Consider the following 15748-nt stretch of genomic DNA (forward strand, 5'->3'; position numbering starts at 1 on the left):
CGTCCACTTTTATTTTAGATTACTCAATATTTCCACTTTGTCTTTTTTTTTTAACCTTGTAACATTTGTGGCAGGCATTCAGATGTTGTGGAAAGATTTTTGACTGGTCTGAAATCCCTCCTCAAACACTATGTAGTGCACTAGGAAGTGTGCAAAGTGACGTGTTTGGTAAAAAAAAAGACCACAATCTATTTATGTTGATTATCTTTTTCAGCATTTATGTCACGTTTCCATATGTGCATTAAATGTTTAGATTTTTACATTATTCATTTGTTCATTTAGCTTAATTTTTTTTATAACTTAATCTGTCTTTTTTTTTTTGCTGGAAAAGAGGTGAATTTGAGCAAGCACTAATTTTACAAGAAATTACCTGAGGCGTTTTTTTTAATCCACAAAAGAGTTATTTAGTTGGTAAAAGAAAAAAAAAAAATTTCCCTTGATCACAAAGTTTTTTGATATTTGACTCATCACAAATCTCTCCATATACACTATGTAGTGTACAAGGAAGTGAGCAAATGAACATGTTTGGTAAAAATGACCACAATCTATTTATGTAGATGATCTTTTTCAGCGTTTGTCATGTTTTCATATGTGCATTAAATGTTTAGATTTTTACATTATTTATTTGTTAGTTAAGCTTTTAAAAGTGGATTAATTTTTTTTTTCAATTGTGTTTGTCCCAAAATGTCCTTTTTTCTGCATGCAAATTGGTAAATTTGAGCAAGGACTGGTTTTATAAAGTTTTTTTACCCCCCAAAATGTAATTTTGTTGGTAAAAAAACATGCATTGATCGCAATTTATAACCACTTCCCCATTTTAATTTTAATTGCTTGCTTAATATTTATAATCTAAGCACTTTTTTCCACCTTGTGACACTTGTGTTGTTCCTGGACAAAAAAGGCCAGCTTACGAAAAAGAAGATTTATAAAAAATAAAGGGAGAATAAATACAGTATGAGCACAATAGATTTGACCAGTCCGAAATGGCTCCCTGCTCCCTACTGTATAAAGTGCCCTAGTAGTAAGTGAATGCTGTTGTGTGCAGGTGATCCTCATCTCCAGCGTGAACGAGCCTCTGTCCAGAGGAGTTTTAGAGAAGGTTTCTCAGAGAGCCGGCTGTGGCCTGAGCTTCACTGAGCAGAGGAACGCTCTGGAGATGCAGAAGCTGATGGACAAGAGGAAACTCCACTGGGACCAAGTGGCCTTCATGGGTGAGCAAGACAAACAGCGATGCATGCTTTAAAAAAATATCCAGATAATTCAGGATTTTAGGTCCTTTTAAATGCACAAGAAAATTCTTGTGCCCCTATATTATTGTTTTTGTTAAGCATTTATACAAATTATTAAATATATATATATATATATATACAGTTAAAGTAAGAATTATTAGCACACCTTTGATTTTTTTTCTTTTTAAAATATTTCCCAAACGATGTTTAACAGAGCAAGGAGATTTTCACAGTATGTCTTATGATATTTATTCTTCTGGAGAAAGTTGTATTTCTTTTATTTTAGCTTGAATAAAAGTAGTTTTTAATTTTATAAAAGCCATTTTAAGGTTAATATTATTAGCCCCTTTAAGCTATTTTTTTCGATAGTCTACAGAACAAACCATCATTATGCAATAACTTGCCTAATTACCCTAACCTGCCTAGTTAACCTTAACCTAGTTAAGCCTTTAAATGTCACTTTAAGCTGTATAGAAGTGTCTTGAAAATATCTAGTCAAATATTATTTACTGTCATCATGGCAAAGATAAAATAAATCAGTTATTAGAGATGAGTTATTAAAACTATTATGTTTAGAAATGTGCTGAAAAATTCTTCTCTCCATTAAACTAAAATTGGGGAAAAAAATAAATGGGGGGGTGGGGGGGGATAATTCAGGGGGGCTAATAATTCTGACTTCAACTGTATGTAAAAAAGATTGTACAATGTTTAAAAATAAAATATGTAAAATGCTTCATGATGTCTAAATGATAGAAAATAAAAAAAGCTGATGAAGATGGTAGAAATTTAAAATGGTAATCGTCAAAAGAATACAATAGCACATTTAAAAACAACCAAAATTGATCAAAGTGCTGTACATAGGAGTACTTAAGACAGAGAAGAAAACAGACTATAACAGAAACATTTAACAAATAAAACAGTGATCAAGGAGAATTAAAAGCGAGAGAAAATGAATAGGTCTTTAAAACGAACTTAAACACAGAAATGAAGGTGGAAAGTCTAATGTGAATTAGTAGAGTTTTCCAGAATTTAGGACAACTGCAAATACTCTAACCTCATTTTTTAAAGCGTGTTCTAGGCACAATGTGTAAATTGAGATCATAAGAGACAAATCTTTTGTTCAAGCTCTTGTTCTCTCCAGACTGGACTATTGCAACTCTCTACTAGCCGGGCTTTCAGCTAACTCTATCAAACCGCTTCAGAACGCAGCAGCACGAGTGGTCTTTCATGAACCTAAAAGAGCACATGTCACTCCGCTGCTCATCCGTTTGCACTGGCTGCAAGTTGCTACTCGCATCAAATTCAAAGCTCTGATGTTTGCTTACAAAGCGACTTCTGGTTTTGCTCCTTCTTATCTGCTCTCACTTCTGCAGATTTATGTGCCCTTCAGAAACTTGCGTTCTGTGAATGAACGTCGCCTCGTGGTTCCATCCCAAAGAGGGAACAAATCCCTTTCCCGAACTCTCGCATTCAATCTGCCCAGTTGGTGGAATGAACTCCCTAACTGCATCAGAACGGCAGAGTCACTAGCTGTCTTCAAGAAACCACTAAAAACCCAACTATTTAGTCTCCACTTTCCTTCCTAACCTGCAATTCCCTCTCTGGCTCCACCACTAACTGTATTACTACAAAAAAATGTTTTACTAATGTTAGTTACGCAAATTGTTTCCTTGTCCACATTTGTAAGTAGCTTTGGATAAAAGCGTCTGCTAAATTACTAAATGTAAATGCAGACAGATCAAGTCAGTAAGGTACTGAGGAGCAAGATTATTGACAGCTTTGTTAACAAATAACACAATTTTAAAATCAATTCTGTATTTAATGGGTAACCAGTGAAGTGCAGCTAAAATGGGAGTTACCGACTCATACTTGCAGGAGCCAGAGAGTAATCTAGCAGCCGCATTTTGTACCAGCTGCAGATGAAAGAGAAGACTGAGAAATACCATAATAAAGAGAGTTACAGTAATCCAGAAGGCAAGAATCACTGTTTGGATATTTCTCTGGGATAAAAATGTCTTGTCTGTAGACAGTTGTCTGATGTGGTAAAAGCAGGATTTTACGACAGGACTGATCTGCCTGTCAAATTTTAAGTTTTCATCAAACAAAACACAGAGATTTCTTGGTGAAAATGAACCTCAGCATGTTCGAGTTTATTATATAACAAGTATTAAATGTAACTAATAATAATGATAAGTAATTAGGCAAGTCATTGTATAACGATGGTTTGATCTGTAGACGATCGAAAACAAATATTACGCAAGGGGCTAATAATATTGACCCTAAAATGGGTTTTAAAAACTTAAAAACTGCTTTTATTCTAGCTGAAATAAAACAAATAAGACTTTCTGCAGAAGAAAAAATATTATAGAAAATACTGTGAAAAATTTCTTGCTCGGTTAAACATTTGGGAAATAATTGAGAGGGAAAAAATTCTATTAGAGGTTTTAAGCAATAATATTAGTGCTATATATATCAAGTATTTTTTTTTTTACTATCATTTGACACTAAAATACATGAAAAAAATCCAAGTCCAACTCCGAGTGATTAGATTTGCCCAGATTAGATGTGCTGATGTTCTGTAGTCTGGATTTATATATTTTAAAAAATCCATTAACATGAGTCATATTTCATTATAAATTATTATTATTATTATTTTTTGAAAGACTCCTGAATGAAGGATTCAATATAGAGCAGTGTTTTCCAACCCTGTTCCTTAAGGCACATCGACAGTACACATTTTCAACCTCTCCCTAATCAAACACACCAGAATCAACTCATCAGAACATCAGAAGAGACTCCAAAACCTGAAATGAATGGGTCAGATAAGGGAGACATCCAAAACATGTACTGTCGGTGTGCCTCCTGGAACAGGGTTGGGAAATACTGACCTGGAGCATTTTACATTGTTTTATATCATTGATTTTCAATAAATGTGTGTTAAATAAACCAGGCTTCAGGTGTGTTTTCCCCCCTCGCAGGCTCAGAGTCAGAAGATGTGGAGATCATGTCTCAGGCCGGACTGAACGGCGTTCCGTCTGACGCCCCGGTGGCTGAACTCATCGCCGCGAAATATACGTGTCAGAGAGCCGGTGGACACGGAGCCGTTCGAGAGTTTGCTGAATACATACTGAGCATGAAGAGAAAGAGCTCACGTGAAGAAAACCACGAGCGCATCGACAGGCACAACTTCTAGATTCATAAAAACTGCCTGTTTGATCTCCCTTCATATAAAGTCAACGTTAAAATTATATTATTTTTTTTAAACATTTCTCAAATGATGTTTAACAGAGCAAGGAATTTTTCACAGTATTTCCTATAATATTTTTTCTTCTGGAGAAAGTCTGATTTGTTTTATTTTGGCTGGAATAAAATTTTTTTTAAAACCATTTAAAGGTCAAAATTATCAGCCCGCTTAAGCAATATTTGCTTTCGATTGTCTACAGCAGTGGTTCTCAAACCTTTTATATCAAGTACCACCTCAGAAAAAAATTGTCTCTCCAAGTACCACGAAAAGTTGGCTAAATTAAGCAGCTACAGCACTGCTCAGTCATATTCGTTCAACGAAATTATATTCTATACAAAATATGAAGCTGAAAAGACGGTTCTTTGGTATGTGACTCGCGGTGCGGCATTCTGAAGAGTTAAGATGTTTTCAACTGGGGACGCCTGAAATACGCAAGTGCATCGTGCTGCAGTTCTTACTCAATTTGCTAGCCTGTGGGTTAAACTTTGGCACTCAAGTGACCAGGATGTAACATGAGAATACAGTAATTTTTTTTTAAATAAAAGATTTCTCAAAATAAATGATGGTTCAGACTCGGATTATAAATAAAACAAAAACAAATAATGATTTTTTTTTTGTGTGGCCCGCTACCATTTGATCTATAGACCGGTGGTGGTCTGTGGCCCGACGAATGGGGATCACTGCTCTAGCACATATCTGCTCTGCAAGCACCACGCACCTCTTTCTCTAGTTCTGCACCAATTGAATAGATTTTTAGCAGCTGATGACGCGATGCACTAAAGTAAACATTCTAAGCACATCGCTTTGGTCGTGCCCAACTGAGTCTGGTTCTCTCAAGGTTTTTTTTCTTCACTCCCATCAGGTGAAGTTTTTTTTCCCCTCTCCGCTGTCGCCACTGCCTCGCATGGTTCAGGATTGGTAGAGCTACGCATCGATGAATTGGCTCTTCAGTGTTTGAACTCTCAGTAATGATTAAATCACACTGAACTGAGCTAAACTGAACTGAACTGAACTTAAACACTAAAACCTGAACCACACTGTTCCAGTTACTGAACCACACTGTTCCAGTTACTATGACCATTTATGTGAAGCTGCTTTGACACAATCTACATTGTAAAAGCGCTATACAAATAAAGCTGAATTGAATTGAATTGAATTGAATTTGATCGTAGGCTTTAGAGAACAGCCAATGCTGAATACATTGGAGTTATCGACGTATCAAATTATTAAAATTGTATTCATTTTTTCTTTATTTAGTGATTCCTCCGCGTACCACTAAAAGTAAGCTCGCGTACCACTAGCGGTACACGTACCATAGTTTGAGAACCACTGGTCTACAGAACAAACCATCGGTATGCAATGAATGACTTGTCCAATTAACCTAGTTAAGCCTTTAAATGTGACTTAAAGCTGAATACTAGTATCTTGAAAAATATCTAGTAAAATATTATGTGCTGTCATCATGGCAAAGATAAAATAAATCAGTTATTAATAATTTATTAAAACTAACATGTTTAGAAATGTGTTGGAAAAAATCTTCTCTCTGTTAAACAAAAATTGGGGGGAAATAAACAGGCGGTAATAACTCAGGAGAGCTAATAATTCTGACTTCAACTGTATATAACCTCTTCCTTTAAGATGCAATATTGATTTACATATTGACTTACAGGCGTTTATATCAAGGCAGAGACACTGAAGGTGAACTGGGTAAAAAATTAACCTCTCACCTGTTTAGCTGATTATGATACATTGTTAAAAAAAAAGTTCTTGCTGACATATTTTTGGTAACACTTTAGTCCAGGTCACAGTTCATGCCATCAATCGCTTACTTATTACCTGCCTATTATTAAGATATTAACTGTTCGTTAGTAGTTATAAACTAATAACCTACTCTGCAACCCCAATCCTTTCCAAATCCTAAACCCAATTTCTACCTTACTAACTGTTGAAAACAGCTAATTAGTCATTTATTAAGCTAGTAGTGTTAGCTAATGGTTTGTTGATACCATGAATTGTGGCCTAAAGTGTTACCCAGTTTTTTAGTTGAATCAAATTAACTTTTCTAGTCATCTCAAATTACATCAGTCAGACTGACTGAGTTTAAATAACTTAATTAGTTGAAACCTGATTAACTTATTAAAATCATTTTAAAGCAACATAAAAATATTTGGCGTCTTGACTTTTTGTTGTTCGATTTTTTTTTTTTTTTTTTTTTTTTTTTTTTTATACAGTACACTGTTAAAACAAATCCTGGTTGCCTTAAATTTGTAAGCTGAATTATTGAGTCCATTGAACTTATATTATGTTAAACTGACTTAAAACAGCTTGCATAAGTTATAAAATTAAGTTAGAACATGATAGTTTGTCATTTAATAAGTTACAATGACCTAATAACATAAGCTGTCAGGACAGCTTTTTTTTTTTGTGCGGCCCGCTACCATTTGATCTATAGGCCGGTGGTTGTCTGTGGCCCGACGAATGGTGATCACTGCTCTAGCACATATCTGCTCTGCAAGCACCACGCACCTCTTTCTCTAGTTCTGCACCAATTAAATTGATTTTAAATTGGTGCATGTAATTTTTTACAGTGTAGGAATATTATCTCAGAAATTGAATTGATGAGTTTAGACATGCAAATGAGGCGTTATTTAATTAAATATGCACTGATTTCCAGCACAAAAATGGAATTAAAGGCCGGTATATCTAAAAATATATACATTCTTACATATTAGTCAAAAATGCTTACTGAGGGGCTATTTTAGACATGTTTTTTATACTTCTTCATATCTCTTAAAATACTGCGGACAGGCAATGTTTTTATAGTATTTAATGTTTGAAAATTCATATTTTTATTTATTTGTCAGTGAATATAATCAATAATTTTGATGCATATAAACAAAACAGTTTTATTTAACAGATATATTCATTAAAATGATCACCTTACACCTTTAGGAATTGAAAGATAATAGACTTTAATAAAATTAAAAACTACAAAAATTTCAGCTAAATTTGATATTTTTTTGTTTCTCTTGATTCCCCCCCCCCCCTCTTTATTAACATTTTAATACTTATTTTTGGACTGATCTTCAGTGTTTTTGTTAGATTAGTTCCAGTTTTGGCTTTGGGACTGTTTAATCTAATATATATTAGGCATTGGACGAAAACCGTTTTCAAGGTAGTGCGATTTGGAAAAGTCAAGGTTTTAAGGCCTTTTTTTTTTTTTTTCAACAAGTTTTTTTTTTTTTTTTTTTTACTTTTTAAAAAGTTTTTGGGACAACAGTATCACTAGCAGAAAATATATCCAAATATGCCGTCTTACACTGTAAAAAAAAAAAAAAATCTGTTTTCGAAACTAATGAAGACAGCAGAAGTCAATTATTTATTTGAATTATTTAGCTTGACATGTTTACTGTTCCAAAATATTTTAAATGTTTCTTAAAATAAAATATATTGTGTTTAAATAATAAAGTTTAAAAAATAAAGTATCAGTTTTTTACCCGGACTTTTAAAAACAAAGTATTTTAGAGCAGTAATCACAATACCGTGATACCGTGATATTTTTCTCCAAGGTTCTCATACTGTCAGAATCTTATACTGGCCCATGCCTAATATACATGCACAAATATGTCATTGTAAAGCATCCTGTAGGAAATCTGTGAGGGGTATTTATGCTGAACACTGTATAATTAGACAAATTATGGATGATCAAGTCCTTCTGTACAAAAAGGGTGTGTAGTTTGGTTTGTAAGTGTTGATTAAATGGAGATTTATGGCTAGTTTTTAGAAAACATCCTATAAAATATGTAGTGTAATTAAAATCTACAGGCACAAAATGATCAAGTGAGACAAAACTAGATGTTTTCTGTCTATTATACTTAAAAAAACAAAGTCAAAAAGCTGTGTTTTCTGGCAGTGTGTCTCCGTGTTTAATCTAATCGTATCAAAAGGCAAGTTTATATTTGTAAGAATTGAAATATTGCAAATATTCTGATATCTTTGACAATTCAAAACATGAGCTGAAAACAGAGACTGGTAACTTCACAACTCAGCAAGGGGAATGCGGGAAAAACCAGTTCCTGCTGCATTTGCATCTGAGTCTGCTTCATCCCCCCAACTCACACATATGGTCATTTCAATGTTTGAATGTTCTAGAATTAACCAAACTGACTTTAACTATCATGTTTGATATCATTTGAAATGTCTCAGTGCGATTGGTACAATGGTCTCATCCTCTCAGAAATAGACATAATCAGAACAATAAATATATAACTTCAGGCATCTTTTGAACCACTGTGAGGGGTGTGACACTAAGTGTGAATGCCTTTTGTTATACATTCACACCCCCTTCCTTGAGGGAATTCTTGGATGATTTAAGGTAAGGGCTAAGAAAAGCTCAGGGCGATTCTGCCTAACCAGATCAGCCCATAACATGGGGTCTGCCCCATGTTATGTATATTTCAAAGTCAGGAATGCATCTTTTTCATCTTGGATTTATCTTTGATAATTTGATGTTTTGTATTGATCATTTATGAATTGACTGATTGAATTGGCATAATACATTTACCTGACTAATAAATTGTAATGTTTGACCATATTTTGCTCACTCTGTAATTATTAATTCAAGTAGATTACGCTGTATCCTTGTTTCCGCACGTCTTGCGTCAGGTCAGTAGACGGACTAAAATCCAATTGAGATGGAGCATTGGCACACTAATTGTGTTTTAGGGATCCGGCTGACTCTTGGTATTGATTCATGTGTACTTAGGTGGAAAGGGCGATAACTTCCGTCTAGGTCAACAAGGTGTTGCACGACTAACCTAGATTGGGTACCCGACCTTTGTTTGAAGGTAATATTATTCTAAATTAAGTTCATATGGGAAACCATGGGCTTGGTGAAAACCAAAGTTACTATAGAGTCCAGTAGTCGGGTACATTTATATTAATGCCCTAACCTCTAATTAGAAATGATGATTGTCTTAACTCAAAGGTGTACATCTAAGCGGGACTAACTAAAGTATTTTAGAACGAGCGCGCTGGTAGCGGCCATCTAAAGTATTAGTCAATTTACCTCTGTTTAATATACAAGACTGACCGGAGTGTGACCGTGAGGGACGCCTTCGGCCGAGGCGATCTCTCTGAGCGACATGTGCACCCGAATGAACGGATGTAATAGTTACTAGTGAAGACAAACGGTTCAAACATTTATCTAAATTACATATTGATATAATCTTCTTAATGTTTTATAATTGGAGTCAGATAAAACGAGGATAAATATATTAATATTCTAAACCATCTCATACTAAAATTGGAGTCAGATATGAGTTAAGTTTAATATAAATCAACATTGTGCACTGGAAAGACCGAACATGCAGTGAACCTTCATCCACCATTGGATACCGTCATTGGACCAACTGGCTGGACCTTACAAAATGGTGACCTATCTCCGTGATCTCCCAACTCAGGCGAGTTACGTCTTTCCAGCACAAAATGGATTTATATCAACCAAGAGGTTTGGATCTTCTATTCTATCTTCAGCTGCTGTGGTAAGTCAATTCTTCTTTGCCTATTAGAAATGTTGAGGGAAAGCTGGACGCACCCTATATAAACACATTGATAGAATGAGTCGGAAATGCTCAAAAATGTTAGACCGGAATGCGTTATCCGGTGGGGTTGAGAATTAGACAAAACCACTTTGATTATCAGGGACATGATAACAGCAGTATAGAAAAACGCCATCCCTTGCTCTGAAATATCTCTTTGTCTGCTAGGCAGCAAGAGTTGAAGCTTAAATTGGAATAACATCATCCAAATTATATTCTGGAACTCAGTGGAGAGTCACAAATTAGATCCTAAAAGTTTGAATCAAAAATATCCATTGTTTTTAAATCTACTGTTTTATAAAAAAGAGAAAAATGGAAAAAAGGAAAACAGGAAAAAATGGTTTAAGATTTAAAAACAATTGTAAACTTTTAAATTGGATTAATAACAACAGTCTGTTTAAAGGCATTTGCATGTGAAAAATAAAGGTGAGCAGAACAGAATGATTTGATTGCAAAAAAGACAAATAAGCTCTAATGAAAACTCTGCTTTTACAAATCAGAAATTTGCCATTTGAATTTAATGGGGATAAATTCAAATATGATGCTGATCAATTAAAATATCCACTATACTTTAATTTAATCTCGAAACAGACTAAATATAAAAGATTTTAGCTTTAAATAAGCCCTTAGACCTCCTGATTGCTCAAACCTTTTCATATTCAAATGGCCTGACAGAGAGCAAAGAAGTCTCACCTCAGTGATAATAAGATGCTCAGAATGTGTTTGCTGTAATTGCATAAAACAATGCACTGTGTTCTAAAACACTCTCCAGAGACCAGATATAATTATATTTAATACATACTATTTTAATATAATATAATTACATTAGGAATAAACAATAATGTACATTATATTATAATCGCCAATCATGGCACTAAAGACTAGAGATGAAACATTCACTTTGAGGAGGTTTGCTTTCTTTATGCTTAATGAAAACACTGACAGAACTACTATAGAATAACTGATTGTAAACCAATATAATCCTCGCTGAAAAAACACCACCTACAATTAAAATTTGATCAGAGAGTTAAACTCACCAGAAAAATAATGAAAGGGGGATGGATATGATAACATTCAGAGTTACCAAAGTTTTTATGGGTCAAAAGATCTAAGAATCTGTGAGTCACACCATAAAATGACAACCGTTAAGCAGAGAACACCAAAAGGGTGAAATGATTTCTGCCAACAGATCTGACTGTTAATGAGAGCAAAAAAATGAACTATGGGTATCGGCCCATTAGATTGTGAACTGAAATTAATGAAAAATCATTGATTGATTCAGAAAAATGTCCCCAGCGGAACTGGGAGATAATGCTCAGAATACAGCAGACTGTGTAAACAGGTGTTACACACTCACAGATCTGACCAGCAACATCATGTGGCTTCCAGAATTAATATTGCAAAATGATGCATTAACATTAATTCCACATGATTGAATTTGAAACTGATGAAAATTCTAAAATAACTATGGTTCTTCTCTGCTTTTGTTCTCACCTTAGGCGGACGAATAACAAAGAACACTCAAGATCTGGTCCACATCAAACAAATACAAATGAGGGCGACAAAAGGTTAGGCCATAACCTGAGAGGCCAAAGGTCTCCCATCTTCCATCTCAAAGCAAGAACCCCTGTGAGGCAAATCCCTCACCTCCTGCAGTGAGTCCTCTGAAAAAGTCTTTGATCAGTCATCAGAATAACAATTATCCACAGTTGATCTTATCAATGGATTCAGCATTCTAGGAGGCTATGTGATTTCACAAAACATCTTTCTTCAACAAAGATGTAAATTTACATGTTAAATGAAACAGAGACACAAAAAGATCTCATAGTTAAAATCTTCCCAAATTGCTTAATAGCAATGGGTCTAAAACCCTGGTTACCTAGAGGCGATAAAGAACTTTACTGCATTGTTCCTGCAAAGACCAATAGCAACAGACTCTATTGTCACGAATCCTGGTGGCATTTTTAAATTTGTTTTTATACTATACACATGTTAAACCACATGTCCTGTATGAAAATGGAATTAACTATGTTGAAATTCATGATATTTGTTTCTTTGATCTCCAAAAGTAGAAAACTCTGCTATCCCCTGTATAGCTGCAGTTTGAACTACAAACAGGAGTATAGAGTGTGATAATTAAATTAACCATTAAAATGCATTTTTTACAGGATCCAGCTTTGAACATTGCACCTTAACATGCTCCGTAAAAGATATTATATGGAATCAATTTGAGCCGGAACACACCTCATGTTCACATTCTTATGCTGGCTCCCTGCTAAGATAGGACTAAAATTTTGCAACACAATTATAAAAGTTGATTACCATTGTTCGGAGCATTACACTGACACATAGCCACAGGTAAACCCAGGCACATAGATAACACCTCAGTCTTCAAAGACCCAGGAGTCAAATCTATCGTTTGTCCATGTTTATACAAACAAAACACATTAGCCTCACACACATAGAACAGAATAATTAATCTGATGACAGATGAGACAACAAACACTCTCTGACACCCTCTGTCAGCTGAAAAGAAATTACACATTTGCATGGCTTTGACAACAAATTGATGGTATAAAACTTCAATAGAGGCGAACTTGCCAATTAAATTTAAGGATAGATACACTGACTGTTATGAGGATGGTTGACAAACCAGAGGGCCCCTGGTTTTCCAATCTATCACCAATAACAGGTATAAGTGCTAAAGTGATTAAAATTAAACCGAAGTGAGGACACTTCTAATAATCACTAGGACATTTAAATTTGACAAATACCATCAATTGTGTTCAAGCCCCCCCACACACACATAAACACACACACACACATAAACACACACACACACACACACACACCACACAACATACACACACAAACACACACATTATTATAGATATACCTTCATAATTATGGTTAAATAATGTGATTACTATCATGTATGACAAATATCTTCACGTTTTTTCATTTTGAAAATGAATGTCATTTATTTGAATGTATTGTCATGATGATATGTTTTATGATGCATACTGCCTGTTATACTGTTTTAATAAGTTGCACTGACCTTTTGATAGCTTTACCTTGAGTAATTCAAACCAAGAATATTTAATATTCTCCTTATCATTATACCCTATCTCAGTGGTGACAAAGACTTATCTGTTTTTGATTGGACCATTTAAACAGATTGAAAGAGACCTGAGACCAGTTGTACAACTCGCACTTGCTGACTTTTATGTTTTGATCATATATTTTATGCTTAACCTCATGACTTTCTCCAATGCAGAATGACACAAGTTCATAATTGTTCAATCGCTGAGCCATCAAGTTGCTGTTTAGGTGTCCGGGAGAAGGCAGTGTATACACACTGTAGACCCCCACATGCCGATGTCTGCACATCTGGAGGGGACCAGATTCATCAGAAGAAGCAGACTATGAGAAGCCCACACGACGTGGACACTTTTGTCAGGGGAAGGACACAGTGGAAGCTATGAAGGCCTGTATGGACTGAATGAGCAGTGCATTCGGGTCAGGCTCATCAAAAGAGGTGAAAACGAGCCTGGACCTGTTTAGCTACCTGCTGAACACGACTTACAACTGATAATGCTGCAGAGACTGTCTTGAATTGCCCCTGAACGACCTCAACAAGGATACATAGTGACCCCATGGGCACATTTATATCTGACCCACGGGATCAAATGGGGGTTATCTGTAAGAATTGAAATATTGCAAATATTCTGATATCTTTGACAATTCAAAACATGAGCTGAAAACAGAGACTGGTAACTTCACAACTCAGCAAGGGGAATGCGGGAAAAACCAGTTCCTGCTGCATTTGCATCTGAGTCTGCTTCATCCCCCCAACTCACACATATGGTCATTTCAATGTTTGAATGTTCTAGAATTAACCAAACTGACTTTAACTATCATGTTTGATATCATTTGAAATGTCTCAGTGCGATTGGTACAATGGTCTCATCCTCTCAGAAATAGACATAATCAGAACAATAAATATATAACTTCAGGCATCTTTTGAACCACTGTGAGGGGTGTGACACTAAGTGTGAATGCCTTTTGTTATACATTCACACCCCCTTCCTTGAGGGAATTCTTGGATGATTTAAGGTAAGGGCTAAGAAAAGCTCAGGGCGATTCTGCCTAACCAGATCAGCCCATAACATAGGGTCTGCCCCATGTTATGTATATTTCAAAGTCAGGAATGCATCTTTTTCATCTTGGATTTATCTTTGATAATTTGATGTTTTGTATTGATCATTTATGAATTGACTGATTGAATTGGCATAATACATTTACCTGACTAATAAATTGTAATGTTTGACCATATTTTGCTCACTCTGTAATTATTAATTCAAGTAGATTACGCTGTATCCTTGTTTCCGCACGTCTTGCGTCAGGTCAGTAGACGGACTAAAATCCAATTGAGATGGAGCATTGGCACACTAATTGTGTTTTAGCGATCCGGCTGACTCTTGATATTGATTCATGTGTACTTAGGTGGAAAGGGCGATAACTTCCGTCTAGGTCAACAAGGTGTTGCACGACTAACCTAGATTGGGTACCCGACCTTTGTTTGAAGGTAATATTATTCTAAATTAAGTTCATATGGGAAACCATGGGCTTGGTGAAAACCAAAGTTACTATAGAGTCCAGTAGTCGGGTACATTTATATTAATGCCCTAACCTCTAATTAGAAATGATGATTGTCTTAACTCAAAGGTGTACATCTAAGCGGGACTAACTAAAGTATTTTAGAACGAGCGCGCTGGTAGCGGCCATCTAAAGTATTAGTCAATTTACCTCTGTTTAATATTCAAGACTGACCGGAGTGTGACCGTGAGGGACGCCTTCGGCCGAGGCGATTTCTCTGAGCGACATGTGCACCCGAATGAACGGATGTAATAGTTACTAGTGAAGACAAACGGTTCAAACATTTATCTAAATTACATATTGATATAATCTTCTTAATGTTTTATAATTGGAGTCAGATAAAACGAGGATAAATATATTAATATTCTAAACCATCTCATACTAAAATTGGAGTCAGATATGAGTTAAGTTTATTATAAATCAACATTGTGCACTGGAAAGACCGAACATGCAGTGAACCTTCATCCACCAGTGGACACCGGCATTGGGCCAACTGGGTGGACCTTACATATTTATTTAGTACTTTTCATACACAATGGTAATTCAAATGTTAGCACAATGTCACCACAATGAAACATCTTTAATTCAATGTCATCAAGGACCTGTCGCCTGCAGCTTTCCGTTGAATTCATTTCGGTTTAGGATCACGAGTGAAAATATTTTGCAAGTCAAATGAAGTCATGCAAGAGACAATCGAAAGATCTTCCATGACATCAAGTCATTTATTTATTTTATTTCATTTGCATGTGTGTGGTTTAACTTGTATCATTCTAGCTTTTGAGATCGTTTTGGCTGCATTAACATTTTGTCATAAAGGGTGCATTTATTATTAGTTTACATTTTTTGCTTTCATTTGCTTGTTTTAGAGCACAAAAAACAGTTACACCGATGAGCTGGAGGAGAAAAACCTCCCTATTGAAACACATTCGAACAAACTGATTTAAGTGAAATACAAATGGCACGTTTTTTCATTTATTAGGTTTTGATTTTGTTGCCAAGTCTTTCATTTTCTTTAT

The 15748-nt window shown here is 35.2% G+C and overlaps 1 protein-coding gene and 1 long non-coding RNA gene across 3 annotated transcripts in view; both read left to right on the plus strand.

Annotated features, from left to right (window-relative positions):
- The window catches only part of cmasb (cytidine monophosphate N-acetylneuraminic acid synthetase b), a 38725-nt gene extending 34120 nt beyond the window's left edge, over positions 1–4605 (plus strand). Inside the window, exons 11-12 of one of the 2 annotated variants that reach the window (XM_073941661.1) lie at positions 1046–1211; positions 4208–4605. In XM_073941661.1, the coding sequence (XP_073797762.1) occupies positions 1046–1211; positions 4208–4422 (381 nt within the window). In that variant the 3' untranslated portion in view covers positions 4423–4605. 2 annotated transcript variants of the gene reach the window in all.
- Positions 4606–11571: 6966 nt separating this feature from the next.
- On the plus strand, positions 11572–12337 carry LOC141380875 (uncharacterized). The gene is made up of 2 exons (XR_012400206.1): positions 11572–11728; positions 12242–12337. It is a non-coding gene; the product is annotated as an uncharacterized lncRNA (long non-coding RNA).
- The last annotated feature ends 3411 nt before the right edge of the window (positions 12338–15748 follow it).

The sequence above is a fragment of the Danio rerio genome, chromosome 25 (assembly GCF_049306965.1).
Source record: "Danio rerio strain Tuebingen ecotype United States chromosome 25, GRCz12tu, whole genome shotgun sequence".
Taxonomy (NCBI): Eukaryota; Metazoa; Chordata; class Actinopteri; order Cypriniformes; family Danionidae; genus Danio; species Danio rerio.